General features: G+C 39.7%; 1 protein-coding gene across 2 annotated transcripts in view; it reads left to right on the top strand.

Annotated features, from left to right (window-relative positions):
* The window catches only part of CEP41 (centrosomal protein 41), a 43,139-nt gene that overhangs the window by 11,020 nt on the left and 14,379 nt on the right, over positions 1-17,740 (top strand). Inside the window, exons 1-3 of one of the 2 annotated variants that reach the window (XM_073899205.1) lie at positions 2,143-2,232; positions 2,823-2,886; positions 16,133-16,180. In XM_073899205.1, the coding sequence (XP_073755306.1) occupies positions 16,141-16,180 (40 nt within the window). In that variant the 5' untranslated portion in view covers positions 2,143-2,232; positions 2,823-2,886; positions 16,133-16,140. Of the gene's footprint in view, positions 1-2,142; positions 2,233-2,822; positions 2,887-16,132; positions 16,181-17,740 lie in introns of those variants that run through there. The other variant, XM_025865587.2, reaches the window with a different exon arrangement.

Below are 17,740 nucleotides of genomic sequence, written 5' to 3'. Positions count from 1 at the left end.
ATGGCAGTTCCATAAAATCTGTGGTAGTCTGCTTAGAGTGAAGCACCAAGTTTTACGTTGTGGTTGGCACTAGAAAGTCAGAAACAAGAAATGGGTCCAAAATGGGAAAATGGAAAAGAGACACTGCATTTTTCTACTTGCAGCATATGGATTTCTCATTAGTCTCTGTAAGGGAAAACCGGGGGCAGGAAGGGCCCAGCGACTGCAGCTGTCCACACACTCTCCCCCCATCATTCTGCTGCCACCACACCTGGTCCCCAGAGACATCCTCACTTCTTAGCTATGTTGGCTTAGGTATGGACAAATCCCCTTGGTTCAGCAGAGACTAGCCTGGAGTTTTTCAAAAGACACTTTGCTAGGAAACTAGTGGAAAACAAAACAAAACAAAAGTAAAAACAGGAAGTAGCATATAGAAATTATGAAAATACAGAGTACAAAAAAAATTTTAAATCCCTTAGCCTAAGATAACAGAATTCTACTATTAGCTTTTCTTGACTCAGTTTACCAGATGCATGTTTTCCCTGTTTTTTTTGTTTGCATTTTTGGGTTTTTTAGATTTGTTTTGCTATGATACTGTCTTCCTCTGTGGGATCTTATTCTAAAGTTCCCCTTTTCAGTCTTTAACTATTTCCCTCTCTCACTTAAGAATCTTCTGTCTTCATCTAGGAAGGAGTTGGAATTGATGTTAGAGTCGATTTCTCTTAAAGACAGCAGGTTACTGATCAGATGGAGACCAGAGTTTTCCAGTCTTTCTCTAGGAATAAAATAGCTCAGGGTTTCCACACACATACACACACACATCTGTGGCCCAATGCTAAGTATTCACTTGCCTGGAGTGAAATGGAAAACACAGACAATGTCGTGAGTTTTTTAATAACACTAAAGGACCAATCTTTTTATTCTGGGATTTTTTTTTTCTTCCTTACTTTTTAGGTATTAAAATGGCAGGTGGTAGTTACGAGGTTTTGTGCTTTTTTTTTTTTTTTAATGTCCTTTCTTGGCAAAATTAAAAGTTGGTTTTTCTCTATAGGTGCCCCCAGTTTTAAAAAATTCCTCCTGGTCTCTGAAATCTAAAACTCTGGCCAGCAGGACATGCTGTAGTTAACTGTGTTTTCAAGGGCAAATGACACGGGTTTTAGAAGTTTGGTGTTCTCCACCTGATTTTTTTTTCTTCTTTCTTTCAGCCGGTAGAGCAAACTACTCTTAATCTCTGAGTTCAAGCCCCACATTGGGTATAGAGATTAGTTAATAAATAAATAAAAATAATTTTTAAAAATAATAATAAAGTTTGATGTTCTCTTCCAAGGAACCAGGTAATTACTATAAGATACTCTGCACTCTATTTTTTTTTTTTAAAGATTTTATTTATTTATTTGTCAGAGAGAGAGCTCAGCAGGCAGAGGGAGAAGCAGGTTCCCTGCTGAGCAGGGAGCCTAATTCGGGGCTTGATCCCAGGACTCTGGGATCATGACCTGAGCTGAAGGCAGACACTTAACCGACTGAAACCACCCAGGTACCCCTATACTCTGCATTCTAGATACTCATTTGTTGACTCCATATCAGTAAATGTGCCTACCATGTACTAGGTCCTGGGTGAATACAGATTTGCATAAGTCATTGTCCCTGCCTTCGAGGAAATACAGAGAAGAAGCTCGGGGTGGAAACAATGGTACAGGGTACTCTGGGAGCCAGGGAGAAGAAATGCCTGATTCCACCTTGGACAGCTTACAGAGAAAGTAAGGTTCTGCCCAAGGACAAGTCAAGGAAAGGCATTCTAGGCAGACATTTGCTAAGCCTTGGAGACTTGAGGGAGTGCAGCAAGTTAGGGAAGCACGCGGGCAACGTCAACATGGGAACATGTGTGTGAGGGGCGGAAGATGAAGCCAGAAATGTATTGGCCAGGTTTAATTTCATATTCTGCAGCTGCCTGTGACTGAGCGTATGATGTTGATACTTGTAGGCCAGAAAAGGCCTGAGCAAGAAAGCTGTATCTTGAAATGTCAATTCACCAGCCTTCCCTCACTTGAATGGCTTTCGCCAATGCCCCTGAAACTTAATATGCATAAATGTCTTGTGCTTGGACTTAAGAGTTCACTCCCCGAGTACAGGACAAGGAAGACCTGACATAGCCATCTTTTGATGACCACAAACTCACCCTGGGCCTGTGATGAGCCTCGGCTGCCCCAAGAGCAGATGCCATCATAGTGACATCTGTGGAGCCTCAGATTCCAGGCAAGCAGCAGGGGAGGACTGCCAAACCAGGTCCTGGCCCAGCGGCATCTGGGCACGGTGCTCAGGTCTGGGTCCAAGTGCTACTTTTCAGGGCAGATGTGGATAAAATCTAGAGCGTGTCCAGAGGAGATGGCCTAGAAATCGTTGTACAAAGAGTAAAACTAAAAAGAAAGGTGAGAGAGCTGTCTTTAGGTATTTTCACAGATTTCTTGAGGCAGGGGTATGTGTGTGGGGGGGGCTTATTCTGGGTTGTCACCGTGGATTGGATGGAACTTAGAGGGAGACTAATTTGGCTCAATGTCAGAAATAATTTTTTTAAGAGTTTTTTTCCCCCGAATTACATAGAGCTATGAGATTATTTTGACAAAAAATGAAAATATTTTGACAGAAACAAGATAACCATCTTCACCTGTGGAAATGCTGAAGAGTCTTCGCTTGAAGGGACAGTTGGGCCTCTAGAGCGCCTTCCTTCTTTAAATTGGATGAAATTTTAGCATCTGTTCTATTTTTTAAATATCTGATTCTTTCCCACCTTTGTCACCCTTATTTTTACATTAACTCAATTAATTGTGAATTTTCTTATTTTTTAGTATCTGACCAAAAGAATACCACAAAACCCAAGGTATCAGCATATCAAGTCAAGACTGGATACTGGTGAGTAAATATTAGAAAATTAAAACTTAAAAAAAAAAATCCAATAATGAATTACTGGCAAGAAGCAGGCTGTTAAGCCTGCTGTCAATCAAAGCTCAAAGTTTCTCACGTTCTAGCCCCCTTGCCTTCCAGGCTCAGGATTTATCTTTTTTTTTTTTTTAAAGATTTTTATTTATTTATGTATTTGACAGAAAGAGAGACAGCGAGAGAGGGAACACAAGCAGGGGAAGGGGGAGAGGGAGAAGCAGGCTTCCCGCGGAGCAGGGAGCCCGTTGTGGGGCTCGATCCCAGGACCCTGGGATCGTAACCTGAGCCGAAGGCAGACGCTTAACGACTGAGCCACCCAGGCGCCCCTCAGGCTTTATCTTTGAAAGCTTTTTCTTTTCAGATTATCAGAAAAGTTTCCATTTACATAACTTAGCTTCTTATAAATTGAGAAACTGATGAAAGCCTTGTTCAATAGGTTACAAGGCTGAGGCTAAATAAGTATCCGGGGGTGGGGGAGTGGACCTCTCTTTTGGAGCACCTTAAATATATTCCTTTAAACTCTGAGTAATAGATAATATTTGTACACATTTGTTCAGTTCAATATTTGCAGAGTGCCAACTACATGCAAAGTTATGGACTAGGGGACATAGAAAGATGAGTGTGAATTGTGACTTTTGCAGTCAAAGAGCTTAGATTTAAGTGCAGGCAGACAGACCTGAATGAGTAACTAAAATATCAGAGAAAACTCAATCCGTGCTTCAGTTGAAGTAAAATGAAATTTAAGAGTCGCATTGCTTATTTCCAAGCGCTTAACATTCTTCACTGTCATGATGCAGACCACTCCCCAGGTCCCTAGTGGATTTGCAGGCTTGTGAGATTTTGATTTCTTATTCATTTCGTTTTTCAACCATTTAAAGTCTGCTGTGGCGAGTCTATTCTACTGAGATGGTTTTGCTAGTGGATTGGGGCACCACATGCCTTTGGCAATGCTGAATTTGCCACCAGTAACCTGAGGACAACTGAGAAGATATAGATGAGATACTGACTTGGATTAAATCTCATTCAGTTTGTCTTTCTTTCCTCCAGTCTCCTTTGAAATTACTGTGTTCCATTATGCAAGTTTGCTCATATAAAATGAACTTCAATTGAATGTTTTAAATGAACCACCTTTGCAGATATAATTTCTTGGGACCTTTCTTTCAAACATTTCCAAGCTGTACAGATATTTATCCTTGCAAATATCCTGTTTGACGGGAGGTAGAAAATTTTATCTCCGTTTTTGAGGAGGAGGAAATTGTGGCACAGAGATTGTGGTGATTGACTTGAAGTTCAATAGAAGGAGACAGAACGAGATTTGAATGCAGGGTGAAGAAGTCGATGACGCATCAAGAGACCTGGTGTGAAGCCTGGCCACTGTCTCTTTGGCCACCTGTCCCAGCTTTTCTCCCAGCCTCATTCCTTCTACCGCAAATGCCTTCAACTCCTCCATCTCTATCTCCCTGCCCCCCCCCAACTGCACCTGTGACCCACTCTTCTGGAATAAGCTATTCTGTGAAGGAAGCACTTTGATTAAAAATACCATTATTTTTTTTTCTGAGGGGTCCAGATAACATTTAAAAGACAACTATAAAGGAATGCATTTCTCCTAGAACCTTCTTAAAATGAAAATTTTTAAGAGCTGAGGTTTATGGGACGCCTGGGTGGCTCAGTCAGTTAAGCATCTGCCTTTGGCTCAGGTCATGATCCCAGGGTCCTGGGATCGAGTCCCACATCGGGCTCCTTGCTCAGCAGGGAGCCTGCTTCTCCCTCTCTCTCCTTCTGCTTGTGCTCTTTCTGTCAAATAAATAAAATCTTAAAATAAATAAATAAATAAAAGAGCTGAGGTTTATTTCAGATACATAGTTTTGTCTGTATCTTCATAGATTTTTCTCCTGGAAATTGAATTGGGATTTGTGAACAAAAACCCATTTCTTTCCCTTCCATTCCTCAATTCATGACCAAAATTTGACTTAATAATAAATAGTACCTGAAATTAATTTCAATTTTTTTTAGATTGAGATACTTAAGTCTGCTTTTTATAATTCGTAGTAATTGCCTATAGCCTTTTATATCCTCAGATTTTTAATCTAGTGTTTTCCTAATTAAACTTTTTATTTTGAAGTAATTGTAGAGTCACAATTTTAAGAAATCATACAGAGAGAGTCCATGTACCCTGTACCCAGTTTCCCACAGTAACATATTATGGAAACTATACAGTATCATAACCATGGTACTGACATTGATACATACAAGTCTAGATAGAGAACATTTCCAGCTTGCAAGGATCCCTCATGTTGTCCTTTTAAAGGCACATCCACTTTCTACCCTTACCCTCTCCTTAACCTCTGACAACCACTGATCTGTTCTTCAATTCTATAATTTTGTCATTTCACTGATGCTGTATCAGTAGAATCATACAATATGCAACTTTTTTTGAATTGGCCTTGCACTCAGCATAATTCTCTGGAGATTCATTCAGGTTGTTACATTTGTTAGTTGATACTTTTTTATTTACCGAGTAGTATTCCATGGTATGGAAGTGCTACAGTTTAACCATTTATCTGTTGAAGGACATCTGGATTGTTTCCACTTGTTAACTATTACAAATATAGGTGCTATAAACATTCATGTTTTGATTTTTGTTTGAATTGAAGCCTTCATTTCTCCCAGATAAATACCCAGAAGTGCAATTACTGGGTCATATGATAGTTGCATTTGCAGTTTTTTGAGAACTGCCAAACTGTTTTCCAGAGTAGCTAGACCATTTTGCATTCCTACCAGAAATGAATGAATGCTCCAGTTTCCCCACATCCTCACAGGCATTTGGCGGTGTTGCCATTTTTAATTTTAGCCATTCGGATAGATGAGTAGTGGCATCTCATTGCAGTTTTGATGTGTGTTTCCCTGATGGCTAATGATGTTGAACAGGTCTTTGTATGCTTATTTGCCATCTGTATATCTGACTCAGTGAAGTATCCCTTCATGTCTTTTGCCTGTGTTCTAATTGGATTGTTTGCTTTTTAACTTGAGTGTGGAGTGTTCCTTATATATTCTAGCTACCAGTCCTTTGTTGGATGCATGGTTTGCTAATATTTTCTCCAGTCTGTAGCTTATCTTTTCATTCTCCTGACAGGGTCTTTTGAAGAGCCTAAGTTTTTAACTGTGGTGAAGTCCAGTGTATCAGTGTTTCCTTTTCTGGATCATGCTTTTGCTGTTAAGTCTAAGAACTCTTTGCCGAGACTAGACCCAGAAATTTTCTATCAAGGTTTTTTCCTAAAAGTTTCATAGTTTTAGGTTTTACATTTAAGTCAACAATACACTTCGATAAATAAATTTAAAAATTAAGGGAAAAAAGGCTGGGGGCACCTGGGTGGCTCAGTCAGTTAAGCATCTGCCTGTGGCTCAGGTCATGATCCCAGAGTCCCGGGATCAAGCCCCATGTCGGGCTCCCTGCTCAGCGGGGAGTCTGCTTCTCCCTCTCCCTCTGCTCCTCCCCTCTGCTCCTGCTTTCTCTCTCTCTCAAATAAATAAATAATAAAAATATTTTTAAAAAAGAGAGAAAACAATACATTTTGAGGTAATTTCTGTACAAGAATGTGGCTTAGATCAGAGTTAACTTTTTGCTTATGCAACTTAGATCAGAGTTAACTTTTTGCTTATGGATGTCCAGTTGCTCTAGCACCATTTGTTAAAAGCCTGCCTTTCCTCCACTGAATTTTGCACATTCACCTTTGTCAAAAAACAGTTTGGCGTATTTATGTGGATCCATTTCTGGGTTCTCTCTTCTGTTCCATTGATCCATGTGTCTATCCCTCTGCCAACATCTTACAGGCTTGATTAAAATTGGTTAGACTGATTACTCCCACTTTTTCTTTACAAATTATCTTAGCTATTCCAATTCCTTTGGAATCCATGTAAGTTTTAGAATAATCTCATTTACATTTATGAAAAAAGCATTGCTCTGATTTTGATAGGCGTTGCACTGAACCCATATATCAATTTAGGAAAAATTGACATCTTTACTACGTCGAGTTTTCCAACCCATTACTATAGTACAGTAGTCACCTCTACCCCGCATCTGGGATTTCACTTTCCAGTTACAATTACCCACGGTCATCCACAGTCCGGAAACAGACACTCCTCCTCCTGATGTATCTCAGAAGGTCAAAAGTAGTTTCACGCTACATCACAATGCCTGTGTCATTCACCTCACTTCTCATCACGCAGGCATTTTATTATCTCACACCATCGCAAGAAGAAGGGTAGAAGATGTTTTGGGAAACAGAGAGACCGCTTTCACATAACTTTTATTGTAGTATATATTATAATTGTTCTTTTTTATTATTAGTTATTGTTAATCTCTTACTGTGCCTAATTTATAAATTAAACTTTATCATAGGTATATATGTTTAGGAAAAACACAGTACATACAGGGTTTGGTACTATCTGTGGTTGCAGGTGTCCATGGGGGGGATCTTGGAATATATATCCCTTGAGGATAAAGGGGGGGACCACTGTATGTCTCTCCATGTGTTTAGATCTTCTTTGGTTTCTTTCATTAACACTGTATAGTTTGCAGCATAAGTATCCTGTACATGTTTTGTTAGATTTACACCTAAGTATTTCACTTTTTGTTTAGCAATGGTAAATGGTATTGTCTTTTTAATTTTGGTGTCATTGTGTTCATTGCTAATGTATAGAAATACAGCTGATTTTTGTATGTTTCCCCTGAATCCTAGGACTTCGCTAGATTCACTTATTAGGTACAAGAGGAGTTTGTTTGTTTGTTGGGGTTTTGGGTTGTTTTTTGTTTTTTGTTTTTTGTAGATTCCTTGGGTTTTCTCATAGATTCCTTTGGCTTTTCTCTGTAGACAGCAATGTCATTTACAGAAAAGAAGTTTTATTTATTCCTTTCCAGTCCGTATATGTCTTTTATTTCCTTTTATTGCCTTATATTGCACTGGCTAGGACTTCCAGAACTATGTCAAATAAGAGAGATAAGAGTGAATATCCTTGCCTTTTTCTTGATCTTAGGGGGAACACACATTCAGTCTTTCATGATCAAGTACAATGTTAGCTGTACCTGATTGAGGAAGTTTCCTCCTATTCCTGTTTTTCTAAGAATTTTCCATCATGAATGACTGTTGAATTTTAACAAATGGTTTTACTGCATTGATTGATATAATTATATGATTTTGTCTTTAGCTGGTTTATATGGTGGATTACCTTGATTTGCAAATATTGTACTATTGCTGCATCTATGGACTAAACCTCACTTAGTCATGGTGTGTAACTCTTGTTATATATTGCTCAATTCTATTTATTATTTGGCTAAAGATTTTTGTGTCTATATTAATGAGGTACATTGGTTTGTAATTTTTTTTGTGGCGGGGGGACTGTCTTTGTCTAGTTTTAGTAGCAGGGTAACAGCAGCATCATAAAATGGGCTGGAAAGTATTTCCTCTTGTTCTGTTTTCGGGAAGAGATTGTGTATTATGAATTATACACTTTAAAATGGTGACTTTTAGGGGTGCCTGATGACTCAGTCAGTTAAGCGTCTGCCTTCGGCTCAGGTCATGATCCCGGGTCCTGGGATTGAGCCCCCTGTCAGGCTCTCTGCTCAGCGGGGAGTCTGCCCCTCCCCCTGCTCGTGCTCTCTCTCTCTCAATTAAATAAATAAAATCTTTTAAAAATACCTTTAAAAATGCACTGATGTTCATTTTATTGCTCAGGATAGGGTCTATCTTGGCATATATTCCATAGGCACTTGAAAAAATGTACATATGTGTATTTTTGCTTTCTGTATTCTTCTTTCCTGAGGTTTCAAGGTTCCTTCTTTTCCTTTTCCTTTCTTTTTTTTTAATACTTTTTTTTAAGATTTTATTTTATATAATCTCTACACCCAATGTGGGGCTCAAACTCACAACCCCAAAATCAAGAGTCACACACTCCACTGACTGAACCAGCCCAGTGCCCCTACTTTTCCTTTTTGATTAGAGAACTTTCTTTAGCCATTCTTTTAGGGTAGGTCTGCTGGTAAGACCTACCCTAAAGAACCCTACCCTTAAGGTAAAACCTCTGAGTTTCCCTTCATCTGCAAAATGTATTGATTTCCTTTCATTCCTGAAGGGTATTTTCTCTGAGTGTGGGAGCCTAGGTTGACAATTACTTTCTTTAAGCACTTGAGCAATATTGTTCCACTTTCTTCTGGCTGCCATGATTTCTCATGAAGAATCCGCTATCAGTTGAACTGTTTTTCCCATATAGGTAAGGTGTCGTTTTTTCCTCTTGCTGCTTTCAAGGTTCTTTTTTTCTTTAGTTTTCAGAAGTTTGGTTATGATGTATCTTGATGTGGGTTTCTTTGGGTTTATCCTGTTTGGCATTCACTGGGCTTCTACGTACATCTATAGATTTATGTTTCTTGTCAAATGTGGGAAGTCTTCAGCCATTATATCTTTGAGTACTTTCCCATCCCCACCTCCTTGATCCTCTTTCTGGTGCTTTGATGTCACCTCATCAAAGCCCAGCAAGGAGAGAATTCAAGCCCGCACCCCCCTCCCCCGCCCTAACCTTTGCTGACAGGTGAGGGTGGTGTTCGGTTGGAGTAAAGCAGTTATTGTCTGACAGTTTTCTGACTTGCTAGGCTGCCCCTTCCCTAGGCCTTTGGGTGGGGAGAGCAGGCTTTTGTTAGGGATTTTTTTTCCCTCTCTCTGCATTGGTGTTTCTGGATCCTGGCTTCTTTAGCTCCAAGTCTAAGATACATGAGGCAAACAGACAGACAGATAACACAAAAAGCCATGTAACCCAACTATCATTCCATTTCTTGGGCCCTGAGGTCCCTACCCAGTCTGCCTTCCTCTCTCCAACCTATCAAGTCTTCTTTTCTATTTTATACATAATGTCCAGGGTTTTTCTTTTTAATCAATCTTTTTTTATAATTGATATGTTATTTTCTTAAATTGAAATATAATTTACATACCATAAAATTCACACTGTTAACCTTTTAAGCAGTTGAGAAGTTTTTAGTACATTCACAAACTTGTGACACCATCATCATTCTAATTGCAGAGCATTTTTGTCATCCCAAAAAGAAAGCCAGTATCCAAGAGTGATCACTTCCCATCCCTTACTTTTTTCAGCCCCTGATAATCACTAACCTACTTTCTGTCTCTGTGAGTTTGCCAATTCTGAACATTTCACATAAATGGAATCATGTAATATGTAGCCTTTTGTGTCTGGCTTCTTTCACTTCCCATAATGGGTCCCAGGTCTGTCTATGTTGCAACATGTATCAATACTTCATTATTTTTTACTGCCAAATAATATTCTATTGTATAAATATATTCTACATTTTGTTTATCCACTCATCAATTAATGGACATTTGGGTTGTTTATACTTTTTGGCCATAATGCTGCTATAAACGTTAATGTACAAATTTTTGTGTGAATATATGCTTTTAATTCTCTTGGTTATATACATAAGAGTCATATAGGACCGTATGTGGTAACTCTGTGTTTAATTTTTTGAGGAATTGCCAAACTGTTTTCCAAAGCAGCTGCACTACTTTGCATTCTCACCAGTAATGTAGGAGGGCTCTTTTTCTCCACATCCTTGATGATGCTTGTTACTGTCCATCATTTTGATTATAGTCATCTTTGCGGATATGAAGTGGTATCGCATTGTGGTTTTGATTTGCATTTTCCTAATGACTAATGATGTTGAGCACCTTTTTATGTGCTTATTGGCATTTGTGTATCTCCTATAGAGAAATACCTATTCAAATCATTGGCCTAGTTTGTACTTGTTGGTTTTTTTTTTTCTATTGCTGTGTTATAAGAGTTCTTTTACATATACTGGATACTAGACCCTTATCAGAAATATGATTTGCAAATACTTTCTCCCATTTTGTGCGTTGTCCAGTGTTTTTGTTGTACTTAGCTGGAGGAGTAAAATACATCTACCTCATCTTCCTGGAGTAAGAAGTCTCCCAAACTAGTTTTATAATAGCTTTTGGAAGGGCCAAAGTGTACTTCATTGCTTAAAACTATTTTAAAGTCAGTGTGGGGCTATCCTAGTGTTTGATTTTTTTTGTTGTTTCAAACTTAGAAATTATTTTAAAGTCAGTTTCAGGGGAGGATTTTTTTTTTTTAAAGATTTTATTTATTTATTTGACAGAGAGAGAGAGACACAGCGAGAGAGGGAACACAAGCAGGGGGAGTGGGAGAGGGAGGAGCAGGCTTCCTGCCGAGCAGGGAGCCCGATGCGGGGCTCGATCCCAGGACCCTGGGATCATGACCTGAGCCGAAGGCAGACGCCTAACGACTGAGCCACCCAGGAGCCCCAATTTCAGGGGAGGATGTTAATGTTTTTTTTTCTATGCATTTTTGTGACTTCTCTCCCTGTGTATTCAGAGAACGTTTCCACTTGGTGTACCGTGGCCTGTTGGTTATGTGCCAGGATACATGTCCCGTTAGGTCTCTGGGTAGCCATTGGGGCCTGGGGCAGCCAGCATTTACACCAGCATTTTGTTCAAATATTATCATTTATATGTGTGCCAACAGGTGCAAAGGGTGAGGAGTCCTGGTTAAGAGAGCACAAGAGTAACCTTATAGCCCCGTGAGAGTAAGGAGCCCTTGTCTATGGTCTGTTTTTAAGCTCTGCAGTCAGAGCAGTGAAAATAAGCACAGGTATGAGTGAGCATTCCTCATTTCTAGGCTAAATAGATGGGTCTTTAATCTTTTCTTACCAAACAGTGAGCAATTCAGAGTTAATCACAAGAAATCAAGAATTGCGTGGTATCTCCAGTCTTCACCCACATCACCTCCTGAGTTCTTCAAAGACTGCTGTCTTCTTCCTGGGTAAAGATTATTTTTGATTTCTATGCTTCTGACTCTACTTCTCCCATAAACTCACACACTGCTGTATAGCCACAGCTAGAAATACCGGAATCAATTTGAACTTCAAATATTTCTTTTGTTCCATAGGTGCCTGGGTGTCCCTTACCAGCTCCCCAGCCTTGCCAGACTGTGCCATGAATGGATTATGCTTCTGACGAAATCCCTGACGGCGTTTTGTTGGGTCTCCACCGCAGGGTTCTTATGTATTCTCAAGCACCCTCTCTGGGTTTCCGCTCCGTAGCACCACAGGCTGATGAAGGGACACTTTCCAAACCACAGGGCTCTCCCTTTGTCAGTGTCCTGCACTCTTTCATCGCCTGCATTAGCCTCTCATTTCAATCTCTATCCAATCTAATTTCAAATGTCCAGTTTTCTAAAATTCTGTAGATTTTTCTCCACTGCGTCTCTTCTAGCCTTACTTTTAATTTTTTAAAAACTCACATTACTCTTGTTATTGCCACACAAACTAGTCATGTCCTTTTTTCTTCTTTAGTCTCTACTTTGTCTGAATATTTGCTAATAGCCTTGATCTTAAGCACTCAAACACATTACAGACTAGGTACTCTTCACTTTTATTTGGTATTTAATTCTGTTTTTTATGTCAGAGGAAGAAATGTATGTGAAAGCCTTTTATAAACCAGAAAGCACTATACACTCATATAACTTATTGAGATTAACAAAGGACCACTGTGCCTCTTTTCACGCTTTCTGCTCCTTCTGAGCCAAAAGAACTTCTCCGTAGAGGAGGGAAATATTGAACAAAAATAAAGCAATGGAGTTGTCTCTTAGCAACTCTGTTCGTGCCTTATAAATCTTGCCCACTTTAGATTACTGCTGCTCAAAATCACTTGCTTTCCTTACTGGCTCAGTGCAAATAATGTTATTAAATTATAGGAAAACAAAGGGAAAAAAATCTAACGAACGAGTCACTCCGTTTATCGATTGTGCTCTCTCTTGCATAGCACTATTGATAGAGTTGGGTTGTCTCTTTCTCTTGATTCTAATTGCAAAACTTTTATATATATATATATAAGTATATATATAAATAAATATACAGATATATCTTTTTTGCAATTTAAATTATAAACTAAGTAGAGCTAAATACCACCTTATACATTTCGAGGTTACCCGAGTCTTGAAATAATATGGGTGTTACATAGGTAGTATATGACATATACTGAAATAATAATCAAGTTGTGCATAGTTTAAAGAAAATCAGGTGTCCAAAAACTCAAGCCAAATTGGGGCATGATAATTTGTGTTATAAAATAATTTGTTATAAGGATTCTTCAGATAGTAGATCTTCAGAGTATATTTCACTTAGCAAATAATTCCAAGTACCTTTTATGCTAGACAGTGGAAGAGATAAAGATTCTGTGTGTGTGTGTGTGTGTGTGTGTGTGTGTGTGTGTGTGTGTGTAAATAGTCTTTGGCTTTCAGTATCAGAAGGTAGGTAAGACCGGCACACAAATAAGGCGGTATAATGATAAATGCCTTGTGAGTGGTGAGCTGAGTGCTGTCGAAGTTCAGAGGAGGGAAAGGTCACTTCCAGCTGGGTGAGCTATTATGATTACACGGACAAGATGACATGTTAGAGAACAGAAGACCAACGGAGAGTTTGTCAAGTTTAGTAATTAAGGCAAGATTGAAGAGGCAGGTAAGACGTTGGGCGCTTTCAGCTCTAGAACAAGGAGTTTAAACTTTAGTCAGGAAGCAATGGGGAGCCACTGACATTTTTTTTTTTTAATCAAAGTCTAGTCTCTGAAAATTTATCTAGCAGTAATGTGTAATTTCAGTTAAAAAAAAAAACTGGTTTGCTGATAATCTTTTAAGCTCCTTTTGTATGAAACAAAGCTGCATTTATAAATAAGCCAATTATAGAATTGATTCATTTCTAGTCTTTTTAAAAAAGGTAGTCAAAAGCCTATTTTCAGATGCAATTAGATCCAGTAAGATAAGCTGCATAGTTAAGATATAAGCGTTCTATGAAGTGGGGTACAATACTACATTTCATACTTTCTAAAATCATTTTTAAGGATCTTTTGTGTCAGCTATTCCTAGTGTCTTTCTCCAGCTGAAACAATGCAGAAATCCTCCATTTTCTCTTTTCCCCCCCTGCTTGGATAGAATGAATGTTTATAATGAAAAGACCTTCTTATCGGTCGCCCTCTCAGATTTGTGCTTAATTTTGCCAAATATTTGCATACCTCTGCAAAAGACTGCGCTTGCCTGCCTTTCTCCTTTAGTGGGAGGAACAGACAGTAGGAGCGCCGGCCTACCTCACAGGGTTGGTGTGAGGCCCTGCTGGTACAAAGATGAAGTGCTGTGTAAATACTCGGAAAATGCTGATTAAGATTGATTAAGAAATGGGCTTCAGACACTTTGCTAGTGGAAACCGCTGTAGAATGGAAATGCAATGTTTTTAATAATAAAGACCATATAATAAGGCTGGCTATTGTCTTCCATGTGTGGTGTGCCTCGGGGAATTTAAAGCGTAAAATGGGTCCCACCTGCTACTATTAGGGAAGTCACACTTCCTACGTATTTACCTCACAGTGAAACTGTGTTTTTTAAAACAGCACAAGTATGTTTTTGTGAGCCATGTTACAAACCAGGAGGTTGGGAACATTCAGCCCGGCTTAGTTACTAATTTGCCGTGTCAGTGAACAAATCGGTGATCCTTTTTGTACCTCAGCTTTCTGACGAGACTGCCCGAAGCTGCCCCGCCAAAAGAAGCAAACTGCCGGGTCAGCAACATGCAAATATAGGGGACTCAGGAACACTTGTAACCAAAAGCTATTATATAAAATACCTTCAGAATAAGACAGCAGGACACTGAAGAGCAAGCCCAATGTTTGCCCTGTCTTCTTCCCCCGTTGTACTGACCAGTGGGTTCCCGCCTGAGGTCAGAGTTGCAGGGGAGAAAGGTGTGCCCTGAGGAAGAATTTGTGGTTCCCACTCCGGAGATCCGGAGGTCAGGTCAGGAAGCTCAGGTCACTTCCAGCCTGAAGAACCTAGAAAAGATCATATTTGATTCTACTCTTGGTCTGTGGTGCTATTTGGACCTCTTAGCCATTTTCAGTGTCTCTCCTGAGAAGGCTCAGACCTTTCAGCCTCCCTGACTGCTGCCATGTCTCTCTGAGCTTTTGGAAGGCCACAGTCTGGCTCTAGGCCTATACTGTGTCCCACTGTCTCATCCTGATCCGGAGAGTGTGTGTCTTCAGGTGGAAGAAAATAAATTTTTTTGACTCAGTGGAATTTTATTCCCTGATGAATTCGTAAGTAAAGATTTAATAATAACATGATGTAAGTTGTGTTTTGGAAAATGTATTTTGGGTTTCAGAGCAAGAATTTTCTCTCTCTACTTCTGACCTAAAACATGAAGAAAAGCTCAGGCTAGTCCTAAAAAAACATCAGTTCATGCCATTAATTGGAAGCATTTCTTTTATCTGAAGTTGGGACTGAATCTGACTAGCTCCTCCCAAGGCTTAAAGGTTAGGAGCACAATTTTAGAAATGAGAAACTTTGAAACAGTTTTCCCCTTTTTTGCTGTATCTTTTGAATGCCAGGCAGAGCTTGCCGTGTTGAATCAAATTGAAGCATGCCCAGTAAAAAATAATAGCCTGTGGCTTGGGAACTAGACCTTAGTTCGTTCAGAAACCAAAGGATCCTGGCCCCGTTTTAGTGTATGGAAACCCTCCAAACCACCTTGGCTAGCCCCTGGTATTGTAGAACCAGGCTGCAGAACACGAGGGCTTGGTGCTCTCCACACTGGTGGGAATCCATGGTGAATACTAGCGCACAGACTGTGTGGTCTAGTTTGGGCTGCAGCATCAGCACGAATAGTTGAAGACCATGTTCAGGAAAGTGAGGGAAACCGCAAAGACTAAGCAGAGAGCAAGGGCTTGCTTGGGTAGCCACAGCGGCACATTTTAGACATTCAGAGATCATTGCTTCTTTCTTTCTCCTTGGCACATCTTCCCCACAGAAAGATTATGGGGAAATAAAAGGAGGAGAAAAGCCTTGACTCAAAAAGGAAAAAAAAAAAAAAGATTATGTAAAGTGATCATCTATATGGCCTGGGGCTTCCTAGTGTTTATTGGGTATGTACACGTTCAATACATTTGGCCAATACTTTCCCCTTGATTCCTCATCGTTTATTGAGGCTGTATAATCCAAAAGAGTGTTAATGAGGCCCATTTACCTACTATGATTCCATAAGAACTAGATAGGAAGGCTTGGGGAGTACTTGTACTCCATTCTGTTTTTACAGTGTTAACTCATTTTCTTCCATTAAAAGCCTATCGTATTCTCTTTTTAGGTAACAGTATGACTAAATACATTGAGAAGCTAGAAGAGATCAAAAAAAGTGAGTAACACTATTGACGGTTTGGGAAAATAGAGCCCTGAAGTTCTAGAAGTTGGTTATTAACAACCTTAGCCCCATCCTACAGCTGACAGGCTCAGAGATCTATGGGAGGCGGGCGAGCCTGGCAGGTGCCAAGGAGGATGTGGGAAACACCGTGTACCATCCCAGCCAGCTGCTGAGGTTGTCGCCTGAGGGCTGAGTTCTGCCCAACTGACATCCCACCAGAGATGTCAGTGTTGAAAATGCAGAATGAGCTCTCTAGTTAGGCAGCGAGAGTCCGAGCTTCTGGTTTCATTGTACTGTAGTCTCCACCTTTTTCAAGGTCATGATCTTTCCTACCTTCTTCGTTTTCTCTATGCCCGAGATAGGAATAATATTATCTCTTCTTTCATAACCTCCTTTTGCGTATAAATTAGTCAGTTATTCATGAAAGACATCAAGACGTAAGAGAGAATGAGCTTAAAGTGGTGCTATGCCTTATGAATTCATTGCAGTCTGCTTTCCTTTAATTAAAAATCATATTTCATGCACATCCTTTTTACAAACTAATCTGCTTCAAAGATAAGCTACTAGTCACCGAGTGCGTCGCCCTTGCACAAAATCATAATTTCTCAACCTGTGTCCAAAATGGATGGAAAGAGTACACACCAAGGCCACAATTAAAGAAGTGGGAACATCTATTTCCTAAGATGGATTTGTTCATCTCCTCAGTAGAGGAACCCAGTGCCAGGGGAGTAGTTAGCTAATGGTAGTAAAGAGGCACTCTGATGGTTCATAGTTCAGAACTTCACTCTGGTAATACACATCCTTCGGGAAGAGAATATTACAAACCCAGAATTCGCCAGAACTTCTGTTTTTATAACACAGGCCTTTTAATTTAAATGATAATGTTTCTGCTTCTTTTGAATTGCCACGGTATTAAGAAACCCCAGCCAATAGTGTGGACTCAGGAATAGCTTTATGCTGACTCTTGATAGTTAACCGTGTTCAGCTATAAGGGCTAATGTTACAGACGTTTGTTTTTTTCATGGGTAATGTCACACCATCCTTTTCTTCTTCGATCCTTTATATCAGATTTTGTGCTTTTATTATATTTTACATTACATAAGTATATATTCTTTAAGTATATATTACCATTTTAAACTGTTGGAAAAAAATCTCGTTTACTCACCTGTGCTTCACTGTGTCATCCTTAGTTCATCCACAGCAGGTAAAATTCAGCTGGCTTGCTTCTGGTTGGGCTTGCAATCTCCTTTTGCCTCCTATCCATTCGTAGCTTAGTGTAAGCTCACATGTCCACACCAAGATTTGCCCCCTGAAAATGTCCCGTTCCACCCAGATTGCTGAACCCTGTTTAAAACATTTCTTAAAAGCACAACGTGGTTTCTCTAATATCTAAATTCTAGATGGAACTGGTCTCCCCCCCTCCCCTGCCCCCCCCCCAGATACCTCTAGAATAGAGTCCTTGAAAATGTTTGCTTCCCTCTTTAGAAGTTTTGGACTTCCTTTTAGTAAGACAGGAGGCTCCTCTCACCTTGTTTCACACACTTTGTCCTGATT

The sequence above is a fragment of the Callorhinus ursinus genome, unplaced genomic scaffold (assembly GCF_003265705.2).
Source record: "Callorhinus ursinus isolate GAN/ISIS: 27379988/994484 unplaced genomic scaffold, GSC_fseal_2.0 scaffold12, whole genome shotgun sequence".
Lineage (NCBI taxonomy): Eukaryota > Metazoa > Chordata > Mammalia > Carnivora > Otariidae > Callorhinus > Callorhinus ursinus.
This window is presented reverse-complemented; position numbering and strand designations above follow the sequence as displayed.